The sequence below is a fragment of the Saccopteryx leptura genome, chromosome 1 (genome assembly GCF_036850995.1).
Source record: "Saccopteryx leptura isolate mSacLep1 chromosome 1, mSacLep1_pri_phased_curated, whole genome shotgun sequence".
Classification (NCBI taxonomy): Eukaryota; Metazoa; Chordata; class Mammalia; order Chiroptera; family Emballonuridae; genus Saccopteryx; species Saccopteryx leptura.
The window spans coordinates 96,817,765-96,834,799 of NC_089503.1; the positions used below are offsets into that span (position 1 = coordinate 96,817,765).

At 39.5% G+C, this 17,035-nt stretch overlaps 1 protein-coding gene across 4 annotated transcripts in view; it reads right to left on the reverse strand.

Moving 5' to 3' along the window:
* The window catches only part of ARHGEF12 (Rho guanine nucleotide exchange factor 12), a 162,261-nt gene that overhangs the window by 27,406 nt on the left and 117,820 nt on the right, over window positions 1-17,035 (reverse strand). For all 4 annotated transcript variants that reach the window (XM_066371665.1, XM_066371664.1, XM_066371666.1 and 1 more), the window contains 6 exons: window positions 16,996-17,028; window positions 16,555-16,669; window positions 14,896-15,001; window positions 12,959-13,171; window positions 6,430-6,562; window positions 6,096-6,131 (listed from right to left, as the gene is read on the reverse strand). In XM_066371665.1, coding sequence (XP_066227762.1) covers window positions 6,096-6,131; window positions 6,430-6,562; window positions 12,959-13,171; window positions 14,896-15,001; window positions 16,555-16,669; window positions 16,996-17,028 — 636 coding nt within the window. The remainder of the gene's footprint in view (window positions 1-6,095; window positions 6,132-6,429; window positions 6,563-12,958; window positions 13,172-14,895; window positions 15,002-16,554; window positions 16,670-16,995; window positions 17,029-17,035) is intronic.

Sequence of the window (17,035 nt, forward strand, 5' to 3'; positions counted from 1 at the left end):
GTATCTTCTTCAATATCTTAAGAGTTTTCCAAGTATAGGTCTTTTATCTCTTTGGTTAACTTTATTTCTAGGTATTTAATTTATTTTTGATGCAATTATAAATGGGATTGTTTTCTTAATTTAAGAAACAATGATATACGGAAAAGGTTTATATAGGCAGATGGGGATCCTCAAACCCCTCAGCAAGATCTTCTGAGCTTGGCCTTTAAGGTACCAAGAGGCAGAAAAAGCCCAATAGAGATCAGGTGAATTACCAACTTTTAGGATACGCCCTTAAAGGCTCCAATGCCCCAAAGAAGTATCATAGGAATCCATCTGGGTCCTGCTTCAATAGTGAAAAGGAAGGTCATTGAGCTAAAGCCTGCCAGGCTTACATGCCTTTGCTGTGAGGAAAAGGGACACTGGAAGGTGGGCTTCCCCCTCGCTCCTCTAAGGGAGGGTTCAGTCTCTTCCAGCCCTGCTCCAGCCACTTATGACCTAACCTTGCCCAGAATGCTGTGGTTTGCCACTGAAGACTGAAGATGCCCAGGGCCGTCGGCCCCATCTACGACACTGTGGATGAGCCTAGGGTATTTATTCCAAGAAGCAGGTAAACTGATCTCATTTGCACAAGGGCCACTTAAATATGTCTTGCCTGAATAGTCAGGTTTTTAATTCTTCCCTCAAAGATCTCTGTTGTGGGTGTTGATAGTCCTATTTTCTGCTGCTTTGTTCAATATATAGTGTTTCCTTTATTCCTCCTATCTCATTGCCCCACTCATATTTCAGGCTGGGACCTACTCCTAATTTAGAGCTCTCTCTCCCCCTTTTGTCAACTTCTATTGTGAATTTACCTTTGCCACCCAGCTTAGTGTATCCCAAGGTTCTCTTTACCATGCCACAGTCACAGAGCTCCAGGGAAAAGCAACCTGGTCTCATCTCTCCAGGCAGAGGAGAGCAGAGGCTCCATCTCCACACATGCTGCAGATGGCTTTTCCAGTCTACCTGAATCATTACCAGCTAGAAGCTGCAGTCATTGGGACTTGGACGTGAGCTGCAAAGTATAGAATTGTGACAACAATTCCAGTGCCATGCAGACTTTTCCTGGATGTGGACTTTTTCTGGACTCCTGCTCCTTGTGATAGCTCCTAACAGACTGAACTGGGGTTGGGTTGCATTCGCAGGGATTTGGAATGGTGTTGGTGCCAACTTGGACTTGGTGAACATGTTAAGGACATTACTCTTTTATGGATTCTTGTTGTATTGGCCAAGAGTTTGCTTAAAGGCTTTAATCACAGTATATATATATATATATATATATATATATATATATATATATATATATATATATATATATATATGACTGGATAAAGACAAAAAAAAGAAACAATGGTTCATTATCGTTGTATAAAAATGCAACTGCTTTTGGCCCTGGCCGGTTGGCTCAGCGGTAGAGCGTCAGCCTGGCGTGCGGGGGACCCGGGTTTGATTCCCGGTCAGGGCACATAGGAGAAGTGCCCATTTGCTTCTTCACTCCCCCCCCTCCTTCCTCTCTGTCTCTCTCTTCCCCTCCCGCAGCCAAGGCTCCATTGGAGCAAAGATGGCCCGGGAGCTGGGAATGGCTCCTTGGCCTCTGCCCCAGGCGCTAGAGTGGCTCTGGTCGCAGCAGAGCGACGCCCCGGAGGGGCAGAGCATCGTCCCCTGGTGGGCAGAGCGTCGCCCCTGGTGGGCGTGCCGGGTGGATCCCGGTCAGGCGCATGCGGGAGTCTGTCTGACTGTCTCTCCCCGTTTCCAGCTTCAGAAAAAAAAAAAATGCAACTGCTTTTCTGAATATTAACTTTATATCGGCCCTGGTTGGTTTGCTCAGTGAATAGAGTACTGGCCTGGCGTATGGACGTCCCAGGTTCAATTTGCGGTCAGAGCACACAGGAGAAGCAACAATCTGCTTCTCTCTCCCCCCTCCTCTCCTCCCATTTCAGCAACCAGTGGCTCAATTGGTTTGAGTGTTGCCCTAGGTCAGGGGTCAGGAACCTTTTTGGCTGAGAGAGCCATGAACGACGCCACATATTTTAAAATGTAATTCCGTGAGAGCCATACAACGACCCGTGTGCGGTTATGCATTATCCAATAAAAATTTGGTGTTGTCCTGGAGGACAGCTGTGATTGGCACCAGCCATTCGAAACCATGAACATGAGAGGTAGAAAATGAATGGATTGTAATACATGAGAATGTTTTATATTTTTAACGTTATTATTTTTTTTATTAAAGATTTGTCTGCGAGCCAGATGCAGCCATCAAAAGAGCCACATCTGGCTCGTGAGCCATAGGTTCCTGACCCCTGCCCTAGGTGCTGAGGATAGCTTGTTGGTCCCAGCATCAGTCTCAGGAGCTAAAAATAGTTCAGTTGATTCTAGCATTGGCCCCAGACAGGGTTTGCCCAGTGAATCCAGTTGAGGCACAAGAGGCCATCTGTCTCACTATCCCCCTCTTCTCACTTAAAAAAATTTATATTTTTCTATTCTACTGAATTTATTGATTAGCTCTAGTATTTTTTTGCCATAAGATTTAGGTTTCTTTATAAATAGTAACATGTCATCTGCAAATAATGAGTTTTTCTTTCTAAATTGGATACCTTTTATTTTTTTTACTGTCTGATTGCTCTTGCTAGCAATTCCAATACAATGTTGAATAAAAATGGTGAAAGTGGGTATCCTTATTTTGCTCCCGATTTTTTTTTTTTTTTTTTTTGCATTTTTCTGAAGCTGGAAACAGGGAGAGACAGTTAGACAGACTCCCGCATGCGCCCGACCGGGATCCACCCGGCACGCCCACCATGGGGCGACGCTCTGCCCACCAGGGGGCGATGCTCTGCCCATCCTGGGCATCACCATGTTGCGACCAGAGCCACTCTAGCGCCTGAGGCAGAGGCCACAGAGCCATCCCCAGCGCCCGGGCCATCTTTGCTCCAATGGAGCCTCGCTGAGAGAGGGGAAGAGAGAGACAGAGAGGAAGGAGAGGGGGAGGGGTGGAGAAGCAGATGGGCGCTTCTCCTGTGTGCCCTGGTCGGGAATCGAACCCGGGTCCTCCGCACGCTAGGCTGATGTTCTACCGCTGAGCCAACCGGCCAGGGCTCGATTTTTTTTTTTTTTTTGTAGTGTTTGTCTGGTATCAGGGTAATGCTGGTCTTGTAAAATAATTTTGGGAGCTTTCAATTTTTTTTTTTATTCATTTTAGAGAGGAGAGGGAGAGACAGAGAGAGGAGAGACAGAGAGAGAGAAGTGGGGGAGGAGCTGGAAGCATCAACTCCCATATGTGCCTTGACCAGGCAAGCCCAGGGTTTCGAACCGGCGACCTCAGCATTTCCAGGTCGATGCTTTATCTACTGCACCACCACAGGTCAGGCCAGGAGCTTTCAATTTTTGATTTTACCTTTCGTTTGGTAAAATTTTCCTGTGAAGCCATCTGGTCCAGTACTTCTGTTTGTCAGGAGTTTTTTGATTACTAACTCAATTTCTTTAGTAATTATTGGTCTGTTCAGATTTTGTTTTTTCCTGATTTAACCTTGGAAGACTGTATGTTTCTAAAAATGTATCAATTTCTTCCAGGTTGTCCAATTTGTCACAATAAATCCATTCGGTGTTTCTTTTATAAACCTTAGTATTTCTGTGGTATTTGTTAGTTTCTTCTTTTTCATTTCTGATTTTATTGCAGTCCACCTCTTTTTTTTTTATTTTTGTCGTTGATGAGTCTGACTAAGGATTTATCAACTTTATTTTTTCAAAGAATTGTCTTGATTTTATTGCTTTTTTGTTTTAACTTGAATTTCATTTATTACAGCTCTGATCTTTACTTTTTCCTTCCTTATGCTCACTGTAGGCTTTGTTCCTTCTTTGTTTAGTTCTTTTAAGTGAACAGTTACATTGTTTGAGATTTTTTGTTTCTTAAGGTACACCTATATTGCTATAAATTACCCTCCTATAACTGTTTTGCCCATGCCACATAGATTTTTGGTCATTGTGTTTTCATTTTCATTTGTCTTAAGGTATCTCTTGATTTATTAATCTCATTTTTAATACATTCACTGTTTAATACATGGTAATTACCCTCCACAGGTTTCTGTTTTTCAGTTTTCTTCATTAATTTCTAGTTTCCTACCATTGTTATCAAAGAAAATAATTGATATTACTTCCTTCTTAAATTTGAGACTTGTTTTGTGGCCTAACATGTAGTTTGTCCTGAAAAATGTTTCATATGCATTTGAGAAGAATGCTGCTTTGGGCTATAATGTTGTAAACATATCAATTATGTACATTTGATCTAAAATGGGTCATTTAAGGCCACTATTTTCTTCACTGATTTTGCTGTCTATTATCTATCCATTGTGTCAATGGGATGTTAAGGTCCCCCTACTATTATTGCCTTACTATCAATCTCTCTGTTTACATCCATCAGTGTGTTTTAATATTTAGATATTCTTACATTGGGTGCATAGATGTTTACAAGACTTGTATCTTCTTGTTGGATTGATCACTTTATCATTATAAAATGTTCTCTTTGTCTCTTGTTACAGCCCTTATTTTAAATTCTATTTTCTTTTTTCTTTTTTTGACAGAGACAGAGAGAGAGTCAGAGAGAGGAACAGATATGGACAGACAGACAAGAAGGGAGAGAGATGAGAAGCATCAATTCTTTGTTGTGGCACCTTAGTTGTTCAGTAACTGCTTATCTCAAGTGCCTTGACCAGGGGGCTACAGCAGAGCGAGTGACCCCTTGCTCAAGCCAGCAACCTTGGGCTCAAGCCAGCGATCTTAAGCTTCAAGCCAGCAACCTTTGAGCTCGAACTAGCGACCACAGGGTCATGTTTATGATATCACACTCAAGTTAGCAACCCCACACTCAAGCTGCTGAGCCAGTATTCAAGTTGGATGAGCCCGTGCTCAAGCTGGCAACCTTGGGGTTTCGAACCTGGGTCCTCTGTGTCCCCAGTCCAATGCTCCATCCACTGTGCAACCTCCTGGTCAGGCTAAATTCTATTTTCTCTATTGCTATACCAGCTTTTTTTTTTTTATTTCCATTTGCAGGAAATGCCTTTCTCCATCCCTTTACTTTCATTCTGTGCGTTTTTAGATCTGATGAGTGTCTGTAGGCATTATATATACCACTATTATTTCTTTATCCAGTAAGCCACACAATGTGTTTTAATTGGGACATTTAGTACATTTACAGTCAAAGTTATTATTGATAGGTATGCAGTTACTGCCATATTATTAATGGTTTTCTGATTGTTTTTATAGTTCTTCTGTTCCTTTTTTATTCTCTTGCTCTCTTTTCTTATATGTTAATGACTTGTTCTACAGTGTTATATTTGGATTCCTTTATTTAGTCTACATCTCACATAGATTTTTGGTAGGTGGTTACCATGTGCTTCACATATACCAAACTATGCTTATAGCAGTCTTTTAAGCCGATGGTGGCTTAAATTCTAACACATTCTAGTATCACTACAATTTTTAGTACTCCTTCCACATTAAATTTTTGTCACTTTTTTTTAGTTCTTTCATGAATCATGCAATTCCTGCTAATTTTCAAAGCCAGATGTTATGGGAACACAGAAGTCCCAGGTTGGGAATCCCAGTGTGGAGCTGGGACCCCTTAGGCCTCAGGGGAAACCTCCACTAAGCTGTCCCTTCTGGTCTTTAGTCACAACACTGTGGGTGTGGGACCTGCCCATTTCATGTCTCTACTCTGCCTATCAGTCTCAATGTGGCTTCTTCTCTTTTTTTAATTTATCATGTTGACATGGTTTTCAAGATCCCACTCAATATAATACCCTCTACACATAGCATCGTGGCCCCCTATGCCCCATGCAAAGTCTCTTTATATTATTATTTATAGGATTTCTTAGTTTAGCTTGTCTTCTGGTGGTTCTCAATGACAGTTATTCTATAATTTAGTTGTAATTTGATGTGGTCATGGGAGGAGGCAAGCACAGCATTTACCTACCTCGCCATCTTGACCACAAGTCCTGAGTCTCTTTTCTTTAAAATAAAATGTTAGTGGAAAATTGTATTTCTTAAAATATGCCTCTGTTAAAAGCTAATTTAAGATTACTTACTTTCGGAAAGGCTTTGGTGTCCCATGTTCAGTCATCCTAAAACAATGAAATATAGAGTCAACATAAAAACAATATGGTTCAAGAAATTTATACCAAAGATACTCAAAACTGGGTTAAACTACAGTGGCTGATAAATAATTCTTTTGGATATTATAAGATTAGTATCAAACAAACTGAAAAACATTCAGTACATATGTGATATTTATTACCAATACAAGTTCTAGTTCCTTCCCAAAAAACAAGTGGAAAAAACTCTGCAAAATATAGGGATACTATGCAACAAAAACACTTAAAACAATGTCCTAAACTTAAACCTAAGTTACCACTGAATTACCTCTCCACTTCCCATTCTTCCTCTTGCACCTGATCTAATGGAGGAGGCAGAAACTCAAAGATGGTATTGGAAGTACGAGGGGTGCCATCTAAGGGATCTCCAGATGCTGGTGTTTCTCCAACTTGCTTTGATACTGAAAAGATACATCAAACATTTGACTCATGTTAATGCTTAACCTGATGATTACAAAATAAAGTATTAATCAGAAAAGAGTTTCAACCTAATCCACAGTAACATTTGTATTTAAACAACTGTCAGTTAGTTGAAAAGAAAATTCCAGCATAAAATTTTAAAGTACTCTAAAAAATAAACAGTAAAAATTTTAAGCACCTCTTAAAAGTCAACATAAGACATGGCAACAACTCAGAAAGCATATGAGAAAAAAACATCTCACCCTTTTCCTTTTCTACCCCCAAACTTTTTCATTCCAATTTCAGATATTATGGTGATCTAACAAATAACTTCATACTTCTTTTTCATTATTATCTTTAGGTAGCATCTATTTCTTCCCTCTCTGAAGATGTTGCTCATTTATGCTCCCTACCTTCACTCCCCCACCCCATTTTTTCCCAATGTTTGATAATTATATGATATTATTACTAGTTGGGTACTGGTTATTATTTAAGTTGAAACAATATAATTATATTTTTGTTTCATCAAGATGTTAGTATATGGCCTGACCAGGCGGTGGCACAGTGGATAGAGTGTCAGACTGGGACGCAGAGGACCCTGCTTCGAGACCCAGAAGTCGCCAGCTTGAGCACAGGTTCGTCTGGTTTGAGCAAAGCTCACCAGCTTACCCAAGGTTGCTGGCTTGAGAAAGGGGTCACTTGGTCTGCTGTAGCCCCACAGTCAAGGTGCATATGAGAAAACAATCAATAAACAACTAATGTGTCACAATGAAAAATTGATGCTTCTCATCTCTCTTCCTTCCTATCTGTCTGTCCCAATCTGTCCCTCTCTCTGACTCTCTCTCAGCTCTGTCAAAAAAAAAAAAAAATGTTAGTATATGAACCCTCTTTTATTGCAGATTAGGTATTTAGTGTACATATCCTTCCTTTTACTTATATTTTTTTCCTCTAACCTTCATTTCTTTCACCTACAATTTTACTTTAATTAAGAGGATTTTTTACAATTCCATTCCAATCTGCACCAACTGCTGTTCTCTGCTTTGCCTAATAGGCTGATTCTAAAAGATTAAAAACCAATCAAGTGCTTACTATGACAATATGTACATGCTGTCATATACAATATACATATTATTCCTGCCCAGGTTAAGAAGTATACTAATTAGAATTATGTTTTCTTTTTTACTGCTTCAATGATGCAATTTCTGGGCCACTTGAAATTAAATGTTTACTATATTAAAATTTTATACTTCATTAATTACTTTAAGATCATGCCACTTTTTATTTTGCTTCATATTTAAAATCATGACTTAATTTTCTGAAGCACTCTGTTTTCCTAAATGCTTTTCTATTATTACTGTCAAAGTAATATAATTTTATAATGTCTCATATTTTTCTATCTGTTACATCATACAGTAGTATGCTTAACTGCTTAAAATCCTCCTCTTGCTTATCTTGTTCCTGTGTTCCAGTACAGAACAGCTGCTTCTTGGCCTGCGACACCATTATCCTAGAATTGCCCTTCTTCACCACCTTCTTGGGTTGTTTCCACTTTTTCCTGGTCTCATGACATTTTCTTTCTTAATATTTTTCTCACTTTCCTAAAGTGATATCTTCAAATAAATTTCAAGTAAAAGGTACATTTCAGTTAAACTCTTAATCCTGCTATATTTGAAAATGTCATATCTTTCTTCATATTTTATAAATAGTCTGAATGAATACAGAATTCTAAGTTCAACACCTATTTTCTTTCAAGTTGAAGGCATTGTTCTTTGTGTTATAATGAGAAATGTCATGCAGCATAATTCCCATTTTCTTTCTCTTATAAGCTTTTAAAAGGATTTTTTAAAATTTCTGATATACCAAAATTTCTAAAGACATTTTAGATACAGATCTTTTATTTTTATTACTATTCATTGTAGTTGGTTCCAAGTGAGCTCTTTCTGTCTGAAAATATGTATTCTTTTTCAACTCTGGAAAGCTTTCTTCTGTCATTTCTCTAACTGCCTCTTTTCCATTTCCTCTACTGATACCTTGTAAAAGAGACCACAGTAGTGGTTCTCCACATAATTCTTGTCTCATTAATTTCTATCCATTGACATTTACGATACATGTTCTGATATATTTCCTTGACTTTATTTTTAGGAACTATTTTTTCCTTTAAATATTGGCAGTGATAGCAGTTTGAAAATACAGTGTGTCCGTAAAGTCATGGTGCACTTTTGACTGGTCACAGGAAAGCAACAAAATACAATAAAAATGTGAAATCTTCACCAAATAAAAGATGGGAAAACCCTTCCAGTTTCTGTAGGATGATGTGGCAGCATGTGCGCATGCACAGATGATGACGTAACACCGTGTATACAATGGAGCAGCCCACAGCTATGCCAGTCGAGATGTGGATGGTACAGAGGAAAGTTCAGTGTGTTCTGTGGCTTGCTAAATTCAAATCCATGACCAAAGTGCAACGTGAATATCGGCGCGTTTATAACGAAGTGCCACCACATAGGAATAACATCACTCGGTGGGATAAGCAGTTGAAGGAAACTGGCAGTTTGGTGGAGAAACCCCGTTCTGGTAGGCCATCAGTCAGTGACGAATGAGTCTGTAGAGTCTATACGGGATAGCTACCTAAGGAGCCCTAAAAAAATCTGTGTGTGAGCCCACATCGAACTGCACTGAATAGGTGTGAAACTGGGAGAGTTTTCCTTTTATTTGGTGCAGATTTCACATTTCTATCATCTTTTGTTACTTTCCTGTGACCGGTCAAAAGTGCACCATTACTTTACGGACACACTGTATATCTACAAATTCTTTGATATTCCTCTCTTCAGAGGTGAAGCCTAATTCTTTTATCCTTGAGTGTGGACTAGATTTAGTGACTTTCTTCTAACTTGCTGAGGAGATAGTGTGCACCCTTAAGAAACTAAAGTCATAAAAGACATTGGGGTTCTTTCTTGCTGTCTCTTTTGCGTCACTCTGGGGAAAACTAACTGCCATGTTATGGAAAGCACACGTGGTAAGGAACTGAGGCTTTCAGCAAAGAACCAAGACCTTTCTGCCACAAGCCACCTGCATGAGCATGGAAGCTGGTCTCCCATCCCCAGCTAAGCTTTCAAATAAACAGCTGACATCTTGTCTGCAATGTTATTAGAGGCCCTGGGCCAGAATGACCAAGCTACTCGAATTCCTCACCAACCAAAACATGTGACATAATAAGTATTTTCTGTGGTAAACCATTAAGTTTTTTGTATAATTTATCACACAACAATTGATAAATACTAGAATAAGTATTGTATTATATGTAGTAGTTATATTAAAATTTTTTGGTCTCTGAATGTGCCTTTTTCATAGCATCCTATTATAACTTCTTTACTTCCCCTAGGTATATGATCTAATTTTAAAGAGGTATTTTTTTCAAGTTCTTGTCTATTAACAAAATTATTGTTTTCTGCATAGGGAAGTTTTTCTGTTCATTTTGGATTCTCTTTTTTTTTATACCACCATCTACTATGCTTGGAATTATGTATTATCTTAGATCTTGACTCTAACAAGCAGATTTTGCTGAAAGTGAGTAACACTGTTGGTAATTAAGAAGGCAAGGCCTGATGCATGATTTGGCTTTCTTCTGCTGCTCTGTGGAAGTAGATTCATTTCTGTTTGGAGTTCTCTGAACAGGGTGAGCCCCTTGCATGCCTACTGTCAGGCTTTAGACTCCCAAATATTAGAACTACAAGACAATTATAATGTGGAGAACTTAATTCTCACACAATTCATTCAACTTCCCTAAAACAGAGTACACTCAATTTCTTCTGGTACATAAATGACAAACAACCTATATTCTATAATGCAAGGATCAGAAGCTGCTGACATAATTGTTTTGATTACAGCCTTTCAATTCATTCATCGTTTTCAGCTTTCCTTCTTACTCATGTACACCAGAACACATGCCAGCTCTGAGCTTGAAATCTCTATAGCTTTCTAATAGGCAGACTGGCTCCCAACTTGGACTCCTTAAACAAATTATGGGCTTCAATTTCCTTTAGGTTATTTATCCATGAAACTATTCTTGTTCTCTCTCAATCTCCCAAAAATTAGTTGAAATCTCTTATTTGTTGATAACATCTTATTTTCCTCTACTTCCTTTCTCTTTATGGTTTTTGTTACCTACCACATTTGTGTATCAATGAGACATTGGAGCCACAAATCCATGCATGTACATAATCTAACATCTAGAGAATTCTGTATCAAATAAAATCTCTAGACTTCTATCCAAGTATCACCCCTACTTCTTTGCCTTAAATAAAAACCTGACTATCCCATGGGAGGCTACTTCTTCTACAACAGCCCTCTCACTTAGGGACTTATGTTTCTGTCATATAGTGTGTACTTTAGGGTAGAGATGAGATGGATATTCTCCTTCCTCAGTACTATTTTTAGACCATTACTTTTCTTTCTTTTCCTTCCTTCTTTCCTTCCTCCGCCCTTCTTCCTCCCTCCCTCTCTCCCTCACTTCTTTCCTCCCTCCCTTACCCTCCCCTCTTCTCCCTCCTTCTCTTCATTTTTAGGTGAGAGGAAGGGAGATAGTGAGAGACTCCTGCTTGTGCCCTGATAGGGCTCCACCCAGAAAACCATGTCTGGGGCCGATGCTCAAATCAACTGAGCTATTTTTAGTACCTCAGACTGATATACTTTGACCAGCCGGGTTATCCTCAGCACCTGGGGCAATGTTGAAACCAATCAAGCCACTGGCTGCAAGAGGGAAAGAGAAAGAGAAAGAGGTGGGGAGAAGCAGATGGTCACTTTTCCTGTGTGCCCTGACCGGGAATAGAGCCCAGAATGTCCATACATTTGGCTGACGTCCTATCCAGTGAGCCACCAGCCAGGGCCTACCTTTTTTTCTTATAAAAATCCCCTTGTTTGGCCCCTCAGTTAGAGTATCACCCTAAAACAACAAGGTTGTGAGTTAGATCCCTAGTCAGGACACACATGGGAAGCAATCAATGCATGAATGCGTGGAACAACAAATGAATGCTTCCTGTCTTCCTCCTCTCTCTTACTTCCTCTCTCTGTCTTCTCTAAAAATAAAAATCTATCGCTCAATAAAAAATTACGCCCTGGCCAGATAGCTCGGTTGGAGCATCGTCCGAAGTACAGAGGTTGCTGGTTCGATAACTGGTCTAGGTACATACAAGAGCAGCTCAATATTTCTGTCTCTCTCTCCTTACTTCTCTCTTTAAAAAAACGAAAGAAAAAAAATACTATTCTTGACTGGACGTTGATTTGGGTAATGTATGAACTTACAGTAACTTAAATTATTCTTTAATAGAAAATTTAAATGTTTATAAATTTGAAAAATGTTGTACTATTAAATATTCAGTGGTAAAAAAAAACAAAGCCCTTGCTCTATAAGGCTCTCCCTCTCTGGATATGGTCACGTGTTCTCCATCCTCACAACAATCATCTAGTAACAACCGCTGGCTTTTGGCGGAAAGTTTTATTTTCCATTCTAATATCACACGACATGATCTCAAAACCTAGGTACATATTAATCTACTCAAACTCCTGTCTCCTGGGTTTCTTACTTTCTTCAACTCCAGCGCCCTCTTCTATGCCACCACCACTCCCACAGCTATAAATTACCCTTGATCATGTCATGACCAAAAACTGAGCTGTCTCCCAAATAACTAACATAGATAGGCATTCCCTTCTCCAAATATGATATAACCACCTATTCTCCCAGCTCATTCCCTTAAGAAACCTAATAAAACAAGTATAAAGAAATATGGTAACAAGCTCTTTTCCCAATTAGCTATAATTATGTCTTAGTTTTCTTTACTAGTTAAATCTCTTTGTTCTATTCACCCAGTCTCACCCTTAGGTAATAATCTTGTCTTTCAAATACACTCTGCATCTCATCTCCTTTCTCCTTTTCAAACTTCGTTCTATTGGTTATAAGGTTTATCTCCTGCATCTTCAACCTCTTTCCCACAACTAGTTTCCTCTTAGTATTTAAAAAAACATGTCTAGTATCTCTCATTTCTAAAGTCTTCTTTAGACCTGCCACATCGCCCCTAATCACTGATCAGTCCCACCAATACTCCCTTTACCCTTCCTCTACTGGACTTAGCAAAATTTGAATTTGTGTGTATGAATATCTTCCCATGAGACTAAGATGTACGAAGCAAGAATCTATGTATAATTATTGTATGCTAAGATATGGTATGAATGGATGAGAACTTAAAAATTATCATTCAGCATATTATCACTAGTTATAAAATATTAAAACATTAAAACTAAATTTAACTGGAATTCAGTTTTGATTAAAATAATTTGCCACTCTATTTTTAATTAGTGTGAGTGTTTTAAAATCTCGATAGTTAAGTTAAACTACAGCTCACCCATATCATTCTCTTTCCCTCCTTCCTGGGAAAGAGTGGCCACTGAAGTCACAGAGGAAACGGAACTGGCTGGCAGGGATCCAACATCTGCTCCTTCACTTGCTAGCCCACTCTGGCGCAACTTAGCAGAGTCCTGAGGTTCAGGACTCACAGATGAGGGTATGGATAAGTGCTTAGGGTGGCGCTGCTTTTGTAGTTCCATGGCTCTGCCAACTGAATAGAAAAAAATAACCAAAAATTTCTGTTTCAAAACAGTTAAAATAAGATAATAAAAAAGATCTGGAAAAATGTCTATAAAAAGGTAGGCCCTAGAAAATATAAGGTAAATTATTACAGGGAGGGGAGGGGAGGGGACGGGAGGGGAGTAAAAGGAGAAAAATGAGAGTGAAAGGCAGAGTTAGATGGAGGAGGGAAGAAGGGGATGGAAGAGGGATAACAAGAAAAGGGAGGGAAGTGGTAGAAGATGAAAGAAGAGATGGGAGGTAGAAAAAGATGAGTCATGAGAAAAGGGGGATGAGGAGAGCAATAGCAGGTGGGGGAAGAGGGGATGCTGAGAGACAAAGACAGATACACAGGGAGTTGTATTCATCTGTAGGAGTGAGGAAGCCTTTTAGCTCCGTGAGCTCTTAGAGCTCCCCCCTTCTCCTTAACACTCATGACTTCATTGTCACACTATATCTCAGAGACCACACAGACTAATCCCCATCCTGCCCATTACCCCTGTTCACATCAGGCCACCATGCTCCATAGAACATCCTCACATATCTCTATGTATCACTAATCCTAAAATCCTTCCTTAATTCCAAAAATTATTTTTCTGTCTCCCTTGGAACTCATGGTCAGTTTCTGTAAAATAATCAACCTCCTCAACCTCTTTTCTAAAAATTTCCTTCATTTTCGCAGTGTTTCTCAACAAGGGCACTAATGGCATTTGAGTGAGCGTTCCTCACTGTGTAGGACATTTAGTAGTACTGCATCACAAGACTATCCCCACTCCAAGCATGACAATGTATTCAAAAGTGGTATTGACTTATGAACCACTACATGAACTAGTTTCTTCCCCATAGTACCATATCACTATTTCTTCTGCAGCCCTCTCTAGCTGGCTGCTCTTTCTCCATTTCGCCTGAGGGTGGAGGGAGGTGAAAAAATAAAGCATAATGAAAAGGTGAAAAAACTGTTCAATTATGGAAAGAGTGATATGTATAAAGAGATTAAACAAAGTATGGTGAAGAGATCCATGCACACTCTTTTACACTTGATCTTAGCCAAAAGGCTGAGAAGCAATAATGCACATTTTTAAAAACTTTAATATTTAGAACCTAAATACAAACAAAATTAGAGCGGGTAAATAAATTATATTATGGATAACTAATGGAATGCTCTAGTGCCATTAAAGAAAATGTTTATAACAATTATGTAGCCACATGGGGAATTTAGTTCAGATATAACCTTGAATGAAATCAAGGTACATTGGAAGTTCAGTCGAATCATGTCAAGAACACCTTTCCGCCTGACCAGGTGGTGGTGCAGTAGATAAAGCATTGACCTGAAATGCTGAGGACCAGGTTTATCAACCCAAGGTCGCCAGCTTGAGCCGAGCTCATCTGGCTTCAGCATGGGATTTTAGACATGACCCCATGGTCACTGGCTTGAAGCCCAAGGTTGCTGGCTTGAGCAAGGGGTCAGTGGCTCAGCTATAGTCCCCTGGGTCAAGGCACATATGAGATGCAATCAGTGAATAACTAAAGTGCCTCAACTACAAGTTGGATGTTTCACATCTTTCTCCCTTCATGTCTGTCACCTCCTCTCTCTAAAAAAACCAAAACAAACAAAAAACCCAAAAACTTTCTCCACCAATTCATTCTAGCTAAATGAGCCTGTGATAAAAGGTACCATGAAATGGCAGGAATGCAGCATTTCAAACTGCAACATACTTGCATTGCTGTCATGACGGCTCGGCCTCCTAGGGGGTCCCAAGATGCTGGAGAATCCTCTACGCTTCCCTTTTTCTTCGCCTTCCTTATCTTTCTTCATACTTTGCTAGAGTTGAGGTAAAATCAAAGCAAAAAGAGAAAAATAATAGATTTCTTTTGTTGCTTTCAAAAATACAAATAAAATTCCTACAGTCATTTGAAAGAAACTGATTAAATGTGAATGAAAGACACACACACACACACACACACACACGATACTCATTAGAAATCTGCAGTTACTATGTAAGGATCAAACTTAAGTTATTTGGGGGAGGTAGAAGAGGGTATATAGGGGGATAAATGTGATGGAGGGAGACAACTTAGTGTGGTGAACACACAATAAAATATACAGATGATGTATTATACCAGTAGTCCCCAACCTTTTTTGGGCCATGGACCGGTTTAATGTCAGAAAATATTTTCACGGACTGGCCGATAGGGTGGGACGGATAAATATATCACGTGACCGAGACAAGCGTCAAAAGTGAGTCTTGGATGTAACAGGGAATCTGGTCTTTTTTAAAAAATAAAACATCGTTCAGACTTAAATATAAATAAAACGGAAATAATGTAAGTTATTTATTCTTTCTCTGCCAACTGGTACCAAATGGCACACGGACTGGGACCGGTCCGCGGCCCAGGGGTTGGGGACCACTGTATTATACACCTGAAACATGCATTTTATTAAAGAATGTCACTGGCCCTGGCCGGTTGGCTCAGTGGTAGAGCATCAGCCTGGCGTGCAGGAGTCCCGGGTTCGATTCCCTGCTAGGGCACACAGGAGAAGCGCCCATCTGCTTCTCCACCCCTCCCTCTCTCCTTCCTCTCTGTCTCTCTCTTCTCCTCCCGCAGCCAAGGCTTCATTGGAGCAAAGTTGGCCTGGGCGCTAAGGATGGCTCCATGGCCTCTGCCTCAGGAGCTAGAATGGCCCTGGTTGCAACAGAGCAATGCCCTGGATGGGCAGAGCATCGCCCCCTGGTGGGCGTGCCGGGTGGATCCCGGTCAGGAGCATGTGGGAGTGTCTGACTGCCTCCCCGTTTCCAGTTTCAGGAAAATAAAAAAAAAACAAAAACATCACCCCAACAAATCAGTAAAAACAAACAGAAAACTTAAGATATCTTTTCAAACTCTTTAAAGCTGATAATTTTGGAATATAACAAGGTAGTTTTATAACACACTTTCTGGGAGTATGTTCTAAACAGTTCATTTATCCACTGAACAAATATTTACTAAGCTCATAAAATGTGAAAGCATGATGCTAAAAGCTGGGGATATGATGATGCAGGAGCTCCTTACCCTCATAGAGCTTTACAATCGAATTAAACAAAAGCATAAATAATTACAAACCGTGACGGGTACCATAAAAGAAAAGAACAGGCCACAGCAAAGCAGGGGATGGCACTCTGTGTAAATCGCTAATCTCACTTTTCTTATTGTCTAGTAATTAGTTCATATGTCTGTACTTCTCAGATACTGAGTTTGACAACAGGGGCCCTATCTTATACCTATTAGCATGCCTACCACTAATTTGCTGACAAAGTATATATTAAGAAGGAAAGCACTGAACCAAATGTAAACAAGTATAGAGACCTAAACACACTGTTATTCTTACAGTCTTACCTTGATTTTCGGAAGGAATCCAATACGACCCCGCTTATGCTCTAAGTTTCGAGGTTCTTTCACTTTTACTCCCAAATGCTTCATGTACATGAAAATAACATATTGCATTGTCGAACTGGAGGAGAATGGATTAAGTGAAATAAGACTTTTGAGAAAGAAGAGTGAGTAAAATAAAGATAGCAAATGACTTCCAAAACCTCAGTGGTGGAATTCTTAGAATTCACACATCAAGTAAAAAATACAAGGAATTAACTAGAAAAGGAGTCTACTCAAGATACCAGAATACTAGTCAAATAAAATATAGGCCACCAGAGGGAGACAGTTTATAGTTTTTTAAGTTAAAAGAAATAAAATATAATTTAAGACTGGCCAAAGAAAAAAATAGTTTCTTTTTATTATTATTATTATTATTAAAATTCCAGAGGAAAAAAGTTATATTACCTCTTTTCTTCTTCAATGGCCTGAGCAGTCATCCTAAAAA